Source organism: Sus scrofa, chromosome 4 (genome assembly GCF_000003025.6).
Source record: "Sus scrofa isolate TJ Tabasco breed Duroc chromosome 4, Sscrofa11.1, whole genome shotgun sequence".
NCBI classification, from domain to species: Eukaryota; Metazoa; Chordata; class Mammalia; order Artiodactyla; family Suidae; genus Sus; species Sus scrofa.
The window spans coordinates 75,973,106-75,989,966 of record NC_010446.5 but is presented as its reverse complement, the minus strand read 5'-3'; the positions used below and the strand labels follow the sequence as shown (position 1 = coordinate 75,989,966).

The window sequence follows — 16,861 nt, the reverse complement described above, 5'->3', positions numbered from 1 at the left end:
ATAAGCCCCAAGTGCAGCAATAAAAAGGGAAAAAAAAAAAAAGATGAGCTTTTCATCGATTATAGCAAATGTACTGTACTAACACAAGATGCTAATAACGGAAGAAACTGGGGGGTGGTGAGGTTTATGGGTGCTCTGTGCTTTCTGCTCAATTTTTCTGCAAACATAAAAATGCTCAAAAAAAAAACCCAAGGACTACTAATTTAATTAGGGAGGAAAGATGAGCTTTTAAAAATATAAAAATTTGGAATTCCTTTGTGGCACAGCAGGTTAAAAATCTGGCATTGTCACTGTAGCAGCTCTGGCTGATCCCTGGCCCAGGAACTTCCACATGGGGCCAGAAAAAAAAAAAAAAATAGAATTTAAAAACCACTTCACAATGAAAGAAAGAAAATTAGGAATAATTTCTGGCATGCAACTTAAATTCTAAAAAAAATGATCTGAGAGAAAATTAGAAGAAATAATTAACAAAAGTTAAACATCACATCAATCTGCCACTTCACTTCAAATTTGAAAAAAAAAGACCTGAAAACCATAATGGAATATCAATAATATACCAACATTAGACATTAAAGGAAAAACATAAAAGTTTTCAGGAGGGGATTTGCATGTGGATAGGAACACTAACAATATAGCCCTCGGAATACAAAACACAATTGAATATAATATATAAAGCATAGTGTAGAAAATAAACTATACAAAAATTTCAAAGTAAAAAACAACAGAGACATTGCAAGGAGAAAGTACATCTAATTATTATCACTCCTATAACTAGATTTAAAACTTATTTTGTTATCAATAAATTAAAGGTAGGCAAAAAGAACTCTTCAGATGCTACCTCCTTAGGTTGTTCATCTTAATTCAATGTTTCACTGCTATTTATCTATTTTGTGGGTGGTGACACTCATGGCATGTGGAAGTTCCCAGGCCAGGGATTGAACCTGCACCACAGCAGCAACTTGAGCCACTGCAGGGACCACACCTGATCCTTAACCCACTTGCCACCAGGGAACTCCATTGTCACCCATGTTTAAAGCTGTAACTTCTTCAGGGATGAGTTAGGAAGATAGTCTGGGTAATACATTAATTGGTTCCACACCAATGTCAACAACATAGTTTGACACAGTAAATTAGAAAATTCACTCTGTAATTTTAAAAAGTTCATGATAAAAAAGCTTCAGCACATATATGAAACTTAACAAAAATCTAACATCTAGAACTGCCATGACTTTGAACCACTTATCATTTAAATTTTAAATCGAAAGACATCTAAAGAATACATACATTATCAAAAGTAATAATTTGAAAAGTTTCCCTATAGTGCTCAACAGCCCAAATATTTAAAATGTCGCATTCTACATATTACATTATAATTAGAAAAACCATATGAATCAGAACTTACTTGTTCCTCCAAGTGATCTAAATCCTTCTCGAATATTTTGTGTAAACATAGGAATAATGGGCTAAAGGGAGAATTTGAAGTGAAGAGTAAATACATTAATCCATTTGATGTCTCCATTGAGTCACTAATGCAAACTTTTGAGGGCCTGTTTAAGATTACAAAACTAAGGTCTTTTAAAAATAAAGGCATACTTTTATCACTACTGTGATTTATCAGACTAAAATTAACACAATCATTTATAAAAAATAAAAATTGGAGACACTACCCTCTAGTGGTAATATATAATATTCCATTTACCAACTTCTCTATCATTCCCTATGTATTCTTGAAGCACAAAGATTAATCATTAATTTCATTAAGTATAATGAATGTGATAGTTAAATTGGTTTTAGTGGGTACTAAATAGTTTGCTCAGTGAAGGAAAAGTTACAGGACAGAAATTCTCTCTATGGAGAAACTTATATAAATTAAATGACAAGTTTTGGAGAGATGCTGTCATGGAATTAAATCTAAATATGTTTAACACCAAAGAAAAGATAAGCATATGACTCAACATCAAAAAAAAAAGGAAAGATAGATGATAGATAGATAGGGATGAACTCTTTATATCATTAATGTTGGAGGATACCTGCTCACAAGTTCATGGTTCTTCTTTCTCCATGAATATTCACGATTAAATATGATTTTTTAAATGGAGACCTTGTCTAAACATCATAAAACTATGGATAAAGTAGCAAAGGATCATATAAGGAAGTTATGCCACAGTGAAACTGAAGTAGATAGAAAATTGAATAAAACATTTTATTTTATTTTATTTTTTGTCTTTTTGCCTTTTCTAAGGCTGCTCCCGAGGCATATGGAGGTTCCCAGGCTAGGGGTTGAGTCGGAGCTGTAGCCACAGGCCTACATCACAGCCACAGCAATGCCAGATCTGAGCCGTGTCTGCGACCTACACCACAGCTCAAGGCAACGCCAGATCCTTAACCCACTGAGCGAGGCCAGGGACCGAACCCACAACCTCATGGTTCCTAGTCGGATTCATCCCACTGAACCACGATGAGAACTCCTTGAATAAAACATTTTAAAGTGTACACAGAATATACTGAATTAAATGATGTTTTAGAATAGATAAAATTGGAAAGGAGGGCTGATTATCACTTTACTTACAGCTGCCATCAGCAATGGCCTAAGACCAAATCATCTGCCTTGATAAGCAGGGTTTAGAACATCTAAGTAAGCGGACATTTAAAAAGCCCTTCCCATTCAGCCTTGGAAAGCAGTAAAACACAGTGGACTGAAGGAAAGGGACTGTAGGTTCAGCTTTCTTCATACAACTTCCTCCCTCACCTATACCTAACTCATCATTTCTTTATTAGCTCTCTTGCCTCACTGGACAAAGATCCCCAATAGCAGAGATGTTGTTTTGTTCCCTGCTGCATCCCTGGCACCTACAACAGTGCCTGGAATAAACCAGGAGCTAAAAGAAAGTGTGATGAATGAACTAAAGGCGGCAGGAACCATCTGAACAGAGAGAAAATGCTTCGAATGAATTAGCTTCTATTCTCTGAATACAAAGGGTAGGAACAAGGCAGCAGCCATCCTAAAACCAGTTAGGACAGAGAAAAGTCAGGTAAAGAAAAGCAATCAGATGAGGAATTTAAAAACTGATGGAATAAGTTCACAAAGCTAACACCCAAAACAAAGTAGACTGACTCTTTTTAAGAAAAATCAGACTATGATCTAGGAAACCACCACTAGTTTTGTAAAATAAAATGATGACTGGAATCCTAATGTTGTAAATAGTGATACAACGTCTTTAGAGTTGAGAACTTAAGATGCCCAAGAAGGAACAGAGACCCTGCAGCTCAGAAATAGATGACTTTGCTTTCTCTGACCAATACTTATAGATTTATGTCTATGACTGGCAGGAAGCCCAAAGTTTGTCCTGAAGAGTGCTCTTTATAAAGGCTCTTCAGGTTACAGAGCAGCCTGTAAATGCCTAACCCTCTAGAAGCTGGACATTTCTGAAAGACACTCAACAGGAGAGAGTGTGGAGTTCCTGCTGTGGCTCAGTGGGTTACAAGCCCGACTAGTATCCATGAGGATGCAGGTTCGGGCCCTGGCCTCGATCACTGGGTTAAAGATCTGGCATTGCCATGAGCTGTGGTGTAGGTCACAGACAAAGCTCAGATCCCAAGGTGCTGTGGCTGTGGTGTAGGCCAGCAGCTACAGCTCCAATTCAACCCCTAGCCCAGGAATTTCCATATGCCTCAGGAGTGGCCCTGCCCCTGCCAGAAAGAAAGAAGGAAGGAAGGGAGGGAGGGAGGAAGGGAGGAAGGGAGGAAGGAAGGAAGGAACGAAGGAACGAAGGAAGGAAGGAACGAAGGAAGGAAAGAAAAAGAAAGGAAGAGAAAACAAGCAAGCAAGCAAACAAGCAAGCTTACCCTAGCAAACTCAGTATTCCAGGCTGTCCTCTAGGCACAGAATTTCTAAATTTACCTTCAAGCTTGCGTCCTCACAGCTACAAGCATCACCTTATTATGGCTTCATACTGCAGTACAATTATTCAATGCTTTCTTTGTATAAGAAGGTAGTTGTGTAAGTAACCTAGAATCCAATTCTGTTTTCTCCGTACATGTGTATATCTGTGCACACATGTGCCAGAGAAAGAATGTGTATATTTGTGAAAACTATTCTTAGGCAAGTAGTTTAATATGGTCTTGGAGCCTTAACTTTGCCACAAAAATCTGAGTGGGAACTACTGGACAAGTGACATCAGTTTCTTCATGTATAAAATGGGGACAATCTTAATAATTATTCTATCTCAAGGTTTTTTACAGATTGAGATAATACTATATAAACAGCTTTACTGAAACACATGCTATTTTCTTTTCCATCGGTTGTTTTCCAATTAGAGTAAATGAGCCAATTTTTATCCAACTGATTTACCTAAAAATTCTTAACAAAGCCATAATTCTCAGGAATTCACAAAATAAGAGGGATTGATAGTCTAAAAGCCTGTAACTGTCAGATGAACCCTAAATATTTTTACCAATATTTTGTGAATTTCCATTGACAATCTCGGTTTTTTTCACTCGAATTTGTGTAACTTTGTGACAATTTTAATGGAGTTCATCCTGAGACAAGTCTTATTTTTTGACTCAAAGTTTATGATATTCTGTGAGACCTAAGAAGGGATTTTTCCAAAGAAGTTACTTGTGCCATTTACAGCTCTAGCCACGTACAACTGAAAGACCTGCCTGGTGCAGCTGGAAGGCCCCTCTGTCTCCGGGTGGGCAGCTCACTGCGCAATGCAGTCCTGAACTGTCAGCTCTGCTTTGCTTCTGCCTTGCTGTGTGACCTCATCTCTGTCCCTGAGTTTCCTCACCTGTAAGACGTCGGAATAGTTACATACGTCACCTACTTACAGGAGTACAGGAGTAGCCACATCAAGCCTTTAAAAGCGCTCTCGAAAAAGGTTGAAGTGGGAGTTCCCGTCGTGGCGCAGTGATTAACGAATCCAACTAGGAACCATGAGGTTGCGGGTTAGGTCCCTGCCCTTGCTCGGTGGGTAGGATCCGGCTTTGCCATGAGCTGTGGTGTAGGTTGCAGACGCCGCTCGGATCCCGCGTTGCTGTGGCTGTGGCTGTGGCGTAGTCCGGTGGCTACAGCTCCGATTCGACCCCTAGCTTGGGAACCTCCATATGCGGTGGGAGCGGCCCAAGAAATAGCAAAAAAATAAAAGACAAAAAAGAAAAAGGTTGAGGTGGTACAATTTTTATCACTCTTACAATGCTATTTTGTACATTGGCTGTTTGTTTATAGACTTGTAAAAGGCTGCTTATTTTCTCAAGTTTTGTAGAAAAACCTTAATTATTATGTAGATGATCATAATTAATTATCTAGAAACTCAGGCACTGATAAGAGAGCTTCTTTCTCTATACAGTTTCTTTCTTTCAAGGTCTCTTCCAGGCAGTATTCCTTAAAACTATAAACTTAAGGATGAGAAATTTTAATTCGATGATCAAATTAGGTGATTCCAAACCTATTTTTGTCATTTTTAGCTCAAGCTTTAGAGTAATTCTCTCAAAATAGAAACATGAAAATTGAACTATTTTTAAGTTGTTAGCTTTTCTCATTGCTCTAATGTAATTACATTGATTATCTTTAATCAATGTGTATATATCATCTTGTATTCTATATTGCTCGTATAGTCTAAGGTTTTGTTTTCTACCTTAATACACAAGACTTTCTGGAAAATGGTTATAAATTCATTTTGTATATCACTAATACTCTTAACATAGACTTAAATTCAAAAGGCTCCTTTCTTGTAGTATTTAATGTTGTGCTTTAAAAAAATCAATTTAACAGATACAGAGCACCTACTAAGTACTAGTCATTTTACTATGAAATCAGAATATAAAACAATGGCTTTATTCTCCCAGAGTTTATAATCTATTGTAGGACATTAGTGTTTAAATGTTTACATCCATTATTAAACCCGTGGGCAAGTACATTAACTTCTATCAAGATCACATTATTAAAGCTCTATAACAATAACTTAATTCTAGGAGTTATATATATAAATGTATACAGTAAAGAATAGAGCTCAATGTATTTTATGTTATTGTAATGCCACAAGTTAAAAAAAGAGAGGGAACATGTCCATTCTTTTTCAAATGCTGCTCTTGAGTTAGAATGAGTTATCCGTAACCTTTTCCTTTTTAATCAAGTCTGTATCTGCAAGATGAACAGGCACGTTCAGGGTGCACACTGGTCTCTATGTGACGGTAATGGAGCCACAAAAAAAATAAAAATAAATAGAGATGTAAAAATATTGGTAGCAGGCTCTACCTAATTGGCTTGGGAAAAGAAAACTACCTTGTGGAGTACTATGATTTCTTTCTCTGATAGACAATCTAAAACGAAAACAAACAGAAAACAAAGAAACATTCCATAAGTAATAAATAAGTGTTTCATAAGGATAAAGTAAAATACGGAGACCAAAAAGCTGTGAAGTACTTTTCATAGCAAAAGTAAAAGACAAAATGGCCTTCAGATAGTCCCATCTACTAAGGAGAATAATTACAGTGAATCCCGAGGAACACTTAATTTTACTGACAAGGTCATTTGCAAAGTCTTTTTTAAAAGATCTCAATTACAACAATATCCTGTTTCTCATCTTTACTCAGACTATTAGATAGTCATCACATTTGCTGATGAAAAATGATAGGAGTCATATGTTATGAGTCCTATTGTTATGTAAATCAGTCACAGAACAATTGTAATGCAACCAACCAACAACTATCAGTGAAATATGTCAACTCAATGGAACCAAAGGATTAAAATACACAGAACTGGACTGATTATACTTATAAGGAAAAGTATAACGGAAGGAATACACAAGATTTCATAAATCTGATTAAGAGAAGCTGGGTTTTGAAATGTAAAATAAAGTTTTACTGGATATTTGCAAATTTCCAGATGGATTTCTTTTGTGAAGATGGCTTCCCAAGCAAAGGACTATTTCTCTATTGTTACAAGAGTTATAGGCAGTCATTTTTAAAGTAGTGCAATGGAAGTATCTAAGTTCTTCTATACTTTGGCTATTTAAGCATTTATTTAAAAGCCGACCTAGCTTTCCTTTCATAATGAGTTTTATACAACTCACCACTTTTGCATCAATTGCGACCTGAGCGAAGCCTTTACGATTACCCCATACAATGTTGTAGGTCTCGTCGCTAAGTAGGGCTTCTCGAACTCCACCTGGTGAAATAGCTAGCAAGTGACCACTCCTCAGAATTTCAACACACTTTTCTCTTGGTCCATGTAGAGCACAAAATACATCAAGTAACAAACTAAATCCTGTAAGAAACATTAGCATGAGGTAGATAAGATCTTAAGTACTTCTTGTCCAATTCTTCAAGAGCAAAAATCTTCACAACCTACATAATGTACTATCTATACTTAAATCAGTACATTCTTTTTTTTTTTTTTTCCTTTTTGCAGCCACCCTTGGCGACATATGGAAGTTCCTGGGCTGGCAGTTGAATCGGAGCTGCAGCTGCTGGCCTACGACAAAGCCACAGCAACGCCAGATCCTTAACCCACTGGGAGAGGCCGGGGATCTAACTCGAAACCTCACACAGAAAAAGTCAGGTCTTTAACCCACTGAGCCACAACAGGAACCATACATTCTTTTTTTTTTAACTCGTTTTAAATCAATGAGAACTATTAAGGCTAATGTAAGATTAGTGTTGCTGATAAAGTTATCCTGTGCCTTATTGATCACCTACTGCTCTGGTTACATATTCAAACTGTTAATTAAAACTCCCAACAACAACAACAAAACAATAAATGAAAAATAAAACTCACAAAAACCTTGGAAAATAGGGATTCTCATCCCCCTTTTACAGGTGAGGAAAGTTGGCTCCAAGACTTAAGAGGCTTGCTCAAAGTCACACACTGAGCCAAGGGCAGGGCAGAGATTCCGGTCCAGCTATGTCTAATCCAAAGCTCCTTCCACTGCATCTCACAGCCAAATACTATCTTATAGTATTAAAGCAATCAAAAATGCTAGCCCGACAGCAGCCACACATCTAATCTTCCATTAACCCTCTAAGAGAGAGAGTCACTCAGGAGCACAAGAATCTAACCGGCCTCACCCCACCGACGTGGGCAAGCCAGAGTTAAGCCTGCTGAAATTAAAAGTTAAATAATGCTAATTCCACAATTAAACCTTTTAAATCCATAGTGGTAGCACTATCATTAAGAGTTTTTAATAAAGTGAGTGTTTGGCTCAGGAATGACTCATTCCAGTCTTAACATTCTCCAGTTTTTCAAATTACAACTATTCATGGATGAAAGAAAGAGCCCTATCGGTCATTGAATATTTTACCCAAATCCTAAGCTGAAACTTCAGAGGGCTCCCTTGAGATTGGGAAATATGAGGGTGCGTAGGGAAAACTACGAAGACTCACCAAACTCCTCATCGGTTTAAGGATCTGAAGCAAGATTATAAATATTATTGAGAAGAAATCATTTTCATCCTACACTGGATTAGAAGCTCACTGATTTAAGGAGATGCATTCTCATGTTAAATGAATAAACAGGGGGGCCTTAATGAAGTACAAGACCATAAAGATCATAAAGGGGAAATTGTTCAGTCAAAGGCTAAATAAAAATATTCACATTCCGTTTGTGTAAAAGGAAGAAAAAAAAATGGAATAAACCTAATGTCCCACCAGGGAAACCTAGGTAAGTAAATAGTTTAGTCATATAGTAAAAATAATCTTGGGAGTTCCCATTGTGGCGCAGAGGAAACGAATCCAACTAGTATCCATGAGGACTCGGGTTCGATGCCTGGCCTCACTCAGTGGGTCGGGGACCCGGCGTTGCCATGAGCTGGGGTGTAGGTCACAGATACCACGTGGATCCGTGTTGCTGCGGCTGTGGCCTGTGGCTGTAGCTCCAATGCGACCCCTAGCCTGGGAACTTCCATATGCCTCAGGTGTGGTCCTAAAAAGCAAAAAAAAAAAAAAAAAAAAAAAAATTATTTATGAAACCGGGAAAATGTTAATGCTAAGACTAAAAGGAAAAAAAAGAGAGAGAATGCGAACTAGTTCGCACAACATGAAAACATGCAAATTAAAAATGAGGCAAAATAAAATAACTGGATATATCTTACAGTGGTGAGACCTTACGATGATGTTGTTCTTTTCTCTAGCTTCCAACTTTATTATAAAGTGATCATATTACTTTCTAAGGAAATACCTTTTACAGTCAACTCAGTTTCTACATGAAGTACAAATGGCCTCTAGTGACACAATACCAGAAACATCAGGCCTACGAAAGGCACTATGTTGACTGCTATTTCATTCACTTCCCAGGGTTCATCTGGTTGATGGGCAGCTTTTGCTTTTATTATTCCAGAGAACATATTATCGACTTTCTTGGCTTGTTTCTGGGGATTTAGTGACAGAAGAAAATAAGATTTAATATCCATGAGCTTAGTTTAGAATGTTTTTTTAAACTCTTTTCATGTTTGAAACCATTCAGTTAGTTAAATCTTTTTAAAAAGGCACCAAGCCTTTCTGAACATGAATATTAAAAAGAAGAAAGCCTTCAGTCTTAAGAGCTAGGTTCTACCAGGCAAGTCCAGTGTGATAGGAGGCATAATGGGCTCTTTAGGATAGGGTTTCTGAGGCAGTGTTATATTATTACATGAAGACAAAATATATACTGGCTAATTTTTTAACTAACTTTACTTTGCTATCCGACTGACAGTAATCATAACCTATTACTGTAAAATTAAACCCCCAAATCAGTAGCTCATGGAAAAATTCATTATATGAAAAATCAACTACCTTCTATACCAAAATATAAATTAATTAGTTTGGCAAAAGTTACAAGTTCTTTTAGGATTTAGCTTAAAAAAAATGAGTAAATAAATACCTGTTAATATAGGGAGAAATTAGATAACATTTTTGGCCATGATGTTTTTATATTTAGATCCATTACCTAAAACAGATACTCTCAAATTCGAGTGCCAAGGTTACCCTAAAAAGGCAAAAATCTTCTCCAAATAACGCTAGAGAACTCAAAGATACAGATTATCACATAATTTGATCCTGTTAATGAAACATTTTTATTTCACCAGCTACAGTGAACGTTTACCTGGAATTTTAAAGACAAAGTGATCAGCTACTACGCGGCAAGTTCTGCCTTTATGGATAAAAATCTTAGCCATGAAGTAGTAAAAATCTATAGGAATAGCTCCATGATAAAAAATTATCAGTGCTGGTCCTTCTTCCGGTATTTTTTCCATTCCATGAACTTCATAACCTATTAGAAAGACAAAATACAGATACATAAAATATATTTAATATTAGTCCACTTACGCTAAAGGATGGTTACTCGAAAAAAGCAAAACCTGGCACAGGGACAAGGACCAGAAATCCTTCCGCCCCTGGTAAAATAGGGTGCTGGCCAAAGTGATGCTGGAGAGGAGGGGCAGCCCCCACCCCCTAGGACTGAAGGAGTAAACTACTTGGTGATATTTCAGATGGACTAAAGAGAATGTTTCTGGATTTTGTTATGTTTCAGAATTCCTTTTATTCTTTATTTGGCCGCTCCTGAAGCATGCGGAAGTTCCAGCGCCAGGGATCTGAAATCTCAGCCAATATATGTTCTATGCTTTTAACACTTCTTCCTAATTACCTAATCCTTTTTTTCTTTTTGTCTTTCTAGGGCCACACCCGCGGCATATGGAAGTTTGCATGCTGGGAGTCTAATTGGAGCTGTAGCGGCTGACCTACACCACAGCTGCAGCAACGCTGGATTCGAGCTGCGTCTGCAACATACACCACAGCCAATGGCAACGCTGGATCCTTAACCCACTGAGCGAGGCAAGGGATCTAACCCACATCCTCATGGATACTAGTCAGATTTCTTTTCCCTGAGCTACTACCGGAACTCCCCAAAATTCATCTATCACTCCCTCTTCCCAACATTGGTTGTTGTTTTGTCTTTTTGCCTTTTCTAAGGCCGGTCCCGTGGCATATGGAGGTTTCCAGGCTAGGGGTCTAATCAGCTGTAGCCACCGGCCTACACCACAGCCACAGTAACGCCAGATCTGAGCAGTGTCTGCAACATACACCACAGCTCATTGCAACGCCAGATCCTTAACCCACTGAGTGAGGCCGGAGACCGAACCCGCAAGCTCATGGTTCCTAGTCGGATTTGTTAACCACTGAGCCAGGACGGGAACTCCGAACACTGGTTTTAAAGGGCGTCCCCGTCACTTCCAGCCTACGGTTCCCCAATCCTGGGGTCTGATGGGCAACGGCAGCTCAGAGAAAGCGGTCACGAGGGCGACTGCATCCCAGCGCTGTCCAGGGAGGGGAGCCTCAGTGTGCAGATTGCGAGTAATCGGCCCTGCTCTGTGGCAAAGGTGGCTCTTATTTTCTGCCCTGAAAGGCGAATTCATTTACTTGCCCTGCTGTGCCCCCGTTCTAAGCACTCTCCAGGCTCTCTGGCTTCGCGTGTAGCTCAGCCCCCGGGAGAGGAGGGGAAGGTCTCAGCGAAGTCAGGTAGCCCCATCTCCAGAGCAGCTGTTCATTATGCAAATGAGTTAACTGCCCACTGGCTTTAGAAGTCACGGATTCAGATACAGGTAATCGTCTCCCTAGAGGAAGAGCCCTTCTAACTTCGTCATCAAAACTCCTTTAAGGCCAGACACCAGAGTTCCCTGATGGCTCTTTGGGTTAAGGATCCGGTTGGGTCCTTGGCTGGGGAACTTCCGCATCCGGGGGCGTGGCCAGAAGGGGATGGGTGCTATACACCTACACACTACCGTAAAAGAACAATACTATCCTTTGGGGTCTTCCTCAGGAAAGCAAAGAGCTCAAGTATCTACAAAATAAAGTCAAACTCCTGAGCACAGCATTCAAGAGCCTTCCAAACCTAGCTTTGGTCTAGCTTTCCAGGTCCTTCTGCATGCTTCTCACCGATCAATGATCACCTTCTAGTCCCAAATATATCCTGTATTTTATTCAGTACTGGTGTGTGTGCGTGTTTTAACATAAGTGGTATCCTACTGTGACTGAAGTAATGAATCTTAGTTTTTCCATTCAACAATGCATTTGGACATCTACTTGACAGACACACACAATGCTCATTTTTTAGGATTTTTTAATGGTGATGAAGTATTCCATAATAAATTCCTATCACAGTTCATTTAGCCATTTTCCTATTTAGGGACAACTAGGTTGTTACCAAGTTTTCACAAATATTGCTATAATCAGCACTCGTTTATATGCATTCTTGTGCAATGGACGTGTATATCACTAGACTAGATACTAAGACAGGTAACTGCTGCTCAGCTCACATGCTCTACCCAGTTTAAATTATGGCAGAGACTACCTAAGCCTCCTCCCGACTGGCTGCCCTGCAATACCGCCTAACATGCTCTGAATAAGTGTTCCCAGGCCTCCACACCCTCATCCTTTCATGTCAATGAACTTTCATTTCTGCCCATCCTTTGAATATGACTGATATCTCAATGTGGTTTTAATGTGCAATTTCCTCATTACTAGTGGGTTTGTGAATCTGTTATAATTACTGGCATTTATGTTTAAACCATCTTTAGATCACATGCTTAGGCTATTTTTAAGTTGGACTTTTTTCTTACTAATCTGTTATTTTCTAAGATGTGTTGTAAATGACTTGTACTGATCTGCCCCATCTTTTGCTGTGTTTTTTAGTTAGGTCTTTTTTGAATACATTTGTTTTTTTGCATGTCCTTTAAGAACGCCTTCCATAGCTGGAGATCATCAAATATTTTCCTGTCTTTTCTTGCTGACTGGGAATGCCACTTTTATTATTTACTAAATACATGTTTCTTTTTTTTTTTTTTTTTTTTTTTTTTGTCTTTTTGTCTTTTCGAGGGCCACACCCACGGCATATGGAGGTTCCCAGGCTAGGGGTCCAACCGGAGCTGTAGCCTCTGGCCTACACCACAGCCACAGCCATGTGGGATCTGAGCCACATCTGAAACCTACACCGAAGTTCACAGCAATGCTGGATCCTTAACCCAGTGAACGAGGCCAGGGATCGAACCCGCAACCTCATGGTTCCTAGTCGGATTTGTTAACTACCGAGCCATGACAGGAACTCCATGTTTCTGACTTCTTAATGTTTGATCTATTTGTGATCATCCTTTCCCTGTACCAATACCATAATTTTATTTGTTGATTTTTTAAGGCCACTCCTGGGGCATATGGAGGTTCCCAGGCTAGGGGTTGAATTGGAGCTACAGCCGCCAGCCACAACCACAGCAACACAGGCTCAGAGCCATGTCTGTGAACTATACCCCAGCTCACAGCAACGCTGAATCCTTGACCCACTAAGTAAGGGCAGGGATTCAACCAGCAACCTCTCGGTTACTAGTCGGATATGTTTCCGCTGTGCCACAATGGGAACTCTCCAACACCATAATTTTAAACATTATAAATGTCAATAGTATTGACATGATAAGGAAAAACTTGTTTTGATTATTTTTTACTCTTCTATATGAATTTTAGAAGTTGATGAAAAGCCAATTACAATTGTATTGAATTAGTACATGGCCTGGGAGTGTGGGCTGTGGGGTGACATCTTTCTACCACACTGGGACTTTCTACCCACTCCAGTTCTGCTTTGAATTCCATTCGTAAAGTGGAGTTTCTGCATAAAGTTCTTACATGGTTTAGTCCCAAATAGAATTTTTCCTTTCTGTTTTAAAAGTGATTCTTGGTGATGTGGGTAGTTACTAATTTGGCGTTTATCACATGCCCATTTCCCTTGCTAACCAATCTTCTTAGCACCGAGAAGTAGATTCACTTGGTCCTTCCAGACACCTCTTCTAATCTTTATACTTATTTCTAGAACCTCCAGGACAGGGTTAAATAGCAGCAGTAAGAGCATCTTGTCCCGTCCCCTACTTAGGGGAACGGCTTTAATACTTGCCTGCTTCTCCACTGTGGATCATGTTTGTTGAAGATTTCTGGTACACCCCCCCCCCTTTTTTTCCCCTGTTCTATTCCATTGGTCTTTATTTTATTTCATGTGCCCATTAACACACACCCCATTGTTAGCATAACTTTATAGAAAATATTCACATTTTAGAGGTTAAATCCTATCACATTGATCTGGCCCTTTGCTCTATCATATACATTTTATTTTTTTCACAGAACCGTATACTTCATTTTTTTTCCCATTTACAGTGACTTTTATTTTTTCCATTATAGCTGGTTTACCATGTTCTGTCAATTTTCTACTGTACGGCAAGGTGACCCAGTCACACATACATGTATACATTCTTTTTTCATAGTGACTAGATATGGTTCCCAGTGCTACACAGCAGGATCCCATTGGTTATCCATTCCAGAACATTCCCTCTATTGAAATGGTAGCTCTTAGTCTTCACTTGCTAAGATTTTTTTTTTATCGTATTAGTATTGAATTTTATAAAATTACTTTCTATGAGACTGACGTGCAATCTCCTTTTTGCGTTCTTAGTTTTGATAGCAAAGCTATGCTCTCCTTGCAAAATAAGTTGTGTAGCTCCACATTTTTTCCCCACACTCTCAAACAGTTAGGATGGGCATTATTTGTTCCTTAAAAGTTTAGTATAATTGTGAGCTCCCATGAAGGACAATACAGGCTTTGACTACTGTTCTATTTCTCTTTCCTTCTTGAACAAATGTTGGGATTATTTCCTTTTTCCTGAAACACTATCTATTTCATTGTTAAATACAAATTGAGTGAAATACTCAATTCCCTCCCACACACACACATTCATTCTTCAAGGCCTTGTTCAAAAGTTACTTCCTCTGTGAACGGTGCTTTTACTTTTGTCCCCTAGAATAAAGAATGAACATTTATTGAGGATTCACATGTCAGGCACTATATCAGATCCGTAATTATCTCATCTGGTCCTCACAGAACCCTGCACTGATGAGGAAACCCAAGAAACCCACTCAATGTCACAGAGTAGTGGGGCTGGGAAGCAAGCTCACATCTGTTTAACTTCACAATCTGTGCCTTTGCCCCACCCCACACATTCTACAGGTGTGCCACAGGTAGTCTACACCTGTGATTTTCAAATGCTGATTGCCACCCATTCACTGAGTTGTGAAATCACTTCAGTGAGTTATAATCGGCATTTTCCTTTTTAAATACAAAAGAGTAAAACAGAAAATAGTGCAGATTGTATGAAGAAAGGACATACACTTTCGATGAAATAGTATATACTGTGCATATATAGTGCGTGGCAAATGCATTTCTTGCTAGCAGTAATAGTCAAAAGTCTGAAAGCCTAAAAATGTATCTTGAAAATACCAGGAGCCTTGAACACAGTAGGTATGTGAGGTTGAGCTTAATAATGACCAAGAGGCAAGTGATGCTGTTTTAGTGCCTTCCAAATTATTGAAGAAAAAGGCTCTAGAATTATGATAGCTAACATTTGCTGAGCTTTTACTATGTAACAGAAATGATTGAGTACTTTACATGAAGTTCCACTGAATCCTTACAACAACCCATTTTACATAAAGGAAAATGAAGTTCAGAAAAGTCAATTATCTCGTTTGAGGAGAAGGGTTATTCAAATAGTTTTAAAGGAGCTCTCCCAAGACACTTACCAATAACAAAGTAAAAACAATAGCGACTTTGTGGTGGAGAACCCAAGCAGGCATCTCCTTAACTAACCACATGATCAAAGTCACCGTCACCAGTCATAAGACACGTGAACATCATGAACCTTGGATACAATGCACTGAGAAGCACACGTCATCAGTGAGATTCTTGTCAAAAATGTGCAACTTCAATCTAATTATGGAAAACATCAGATCTAAATTAAGAGACAATTTACAAAACCACTGAGCACTACTCTTCAAAAGCGTGAAGGTCATACAAGACCAAAATACCGTCATAGACTGGAGGACATTTGACAGCTAAATGCAGGATGAGATCCTGGCATGTGGACACTGGCAGGAAAACTGGTAAGATGTGAATAAGGTCTGTATTTCAGTTGATAGTATTATACCACTGTTGACTGGATAACTGTACAAATGGTTGTGTAAGATGTCACCATTCGAGGAAGCTGAGTGAAAAATACACAGGAACTCTGTACTATTTTTGCAACTTTTCTATAATTCTAACTTGTTTTAAATGAAGTTTTTTAAAAAATCCTAACTACTGCAAAATGAAAGGAGAAGGAAGAGCAAGAAGCGTGGAGGGAGGGAAGAGGAAAGGAAAAAAGGGGAAAGGAAGTTAGGGAACTTGTCAAGGTCACCCAGCCAGCAACTGGGGAGAGCCTGGCTTTGAACTCAGTCTGACCGGGGAGTCCTTCACTGCATGAAAGACAGAGAGGTGGAAGGAAACTCACTCAACTAAAGCAGAGTGAGAATGTTTTCCTGACACCTCAGTTTAAAACCCTGTAAAAAAACCTTTGCTACGAACAGTTTAATTTATAGAACCCTTTTAGTGGATTAAAATAGGTCCATTTCTTTAAAAAATTAGAGTAAAATGTATTAAGTAAAAAAAGTCAAAATTTTTATAGTTTAAAGGCTGTAAGCAACTTGAGGATTGGCACCTCATTGACAGATTACCTAGAAATGCGCAGCTATTTAAGAAACATCAACTTCATGTTTCTTGAGGTAGAACTGGATAATTATTTGAAAAATGACAGAGCACTTACATAATACAGAAGGTAAAATTTAACGACCAAACAAGAAACATTGGCTAGATTCTTGTACAAAGTACTTATATTAAACCAACTACACATAAACAACAGTTCACTAGGTAACTAGTTAAGGATTTACAGAGTTCCATGTAGTCATTGCAAGTCATGTAAGAGGCTTAGTGACGTGAAAACACTAGTCTGCCACAAATAAAAATCAATAAACACACCAGAATTCA

The 16,861-nt window shown here is 38.6% G+C and overlaps 1 protein-coding gene across 3 annotated transcripts in view; it reads right to left on the bottom strand.

Annotated features, from left to right (window-relative positions):
* TMEM68 (transmembrane protein 68) overlaps positions 1-16,861 on the bottom strand; it is a 34,717-nt gene that overhangs the window by 13,951 nt on the left and 3,905 nt on the right. For all 3 annotated transcript variants that reach the window (XM_021089365.1, XM_001927903.5, XM_021089364.1), the window contains exons 3-5: positions 10,079-10,246; positions 7,074-7,267; positions 1,403-1,463 (exon numbers count right to left, since the gene is read on the bottom strand). In XM_021089365.1, coding sequence (XP_020945024.1) covers positions 1,403-1,463; positions 7,074-7,267; positions 10,079-10,246 — 423 coding nt within the window. The remainder of the gene's footprint in view (positions 1-1,402; positions 1,464-7,073; positions 7,268-10,078; positions 10,247-16,861) is intronic.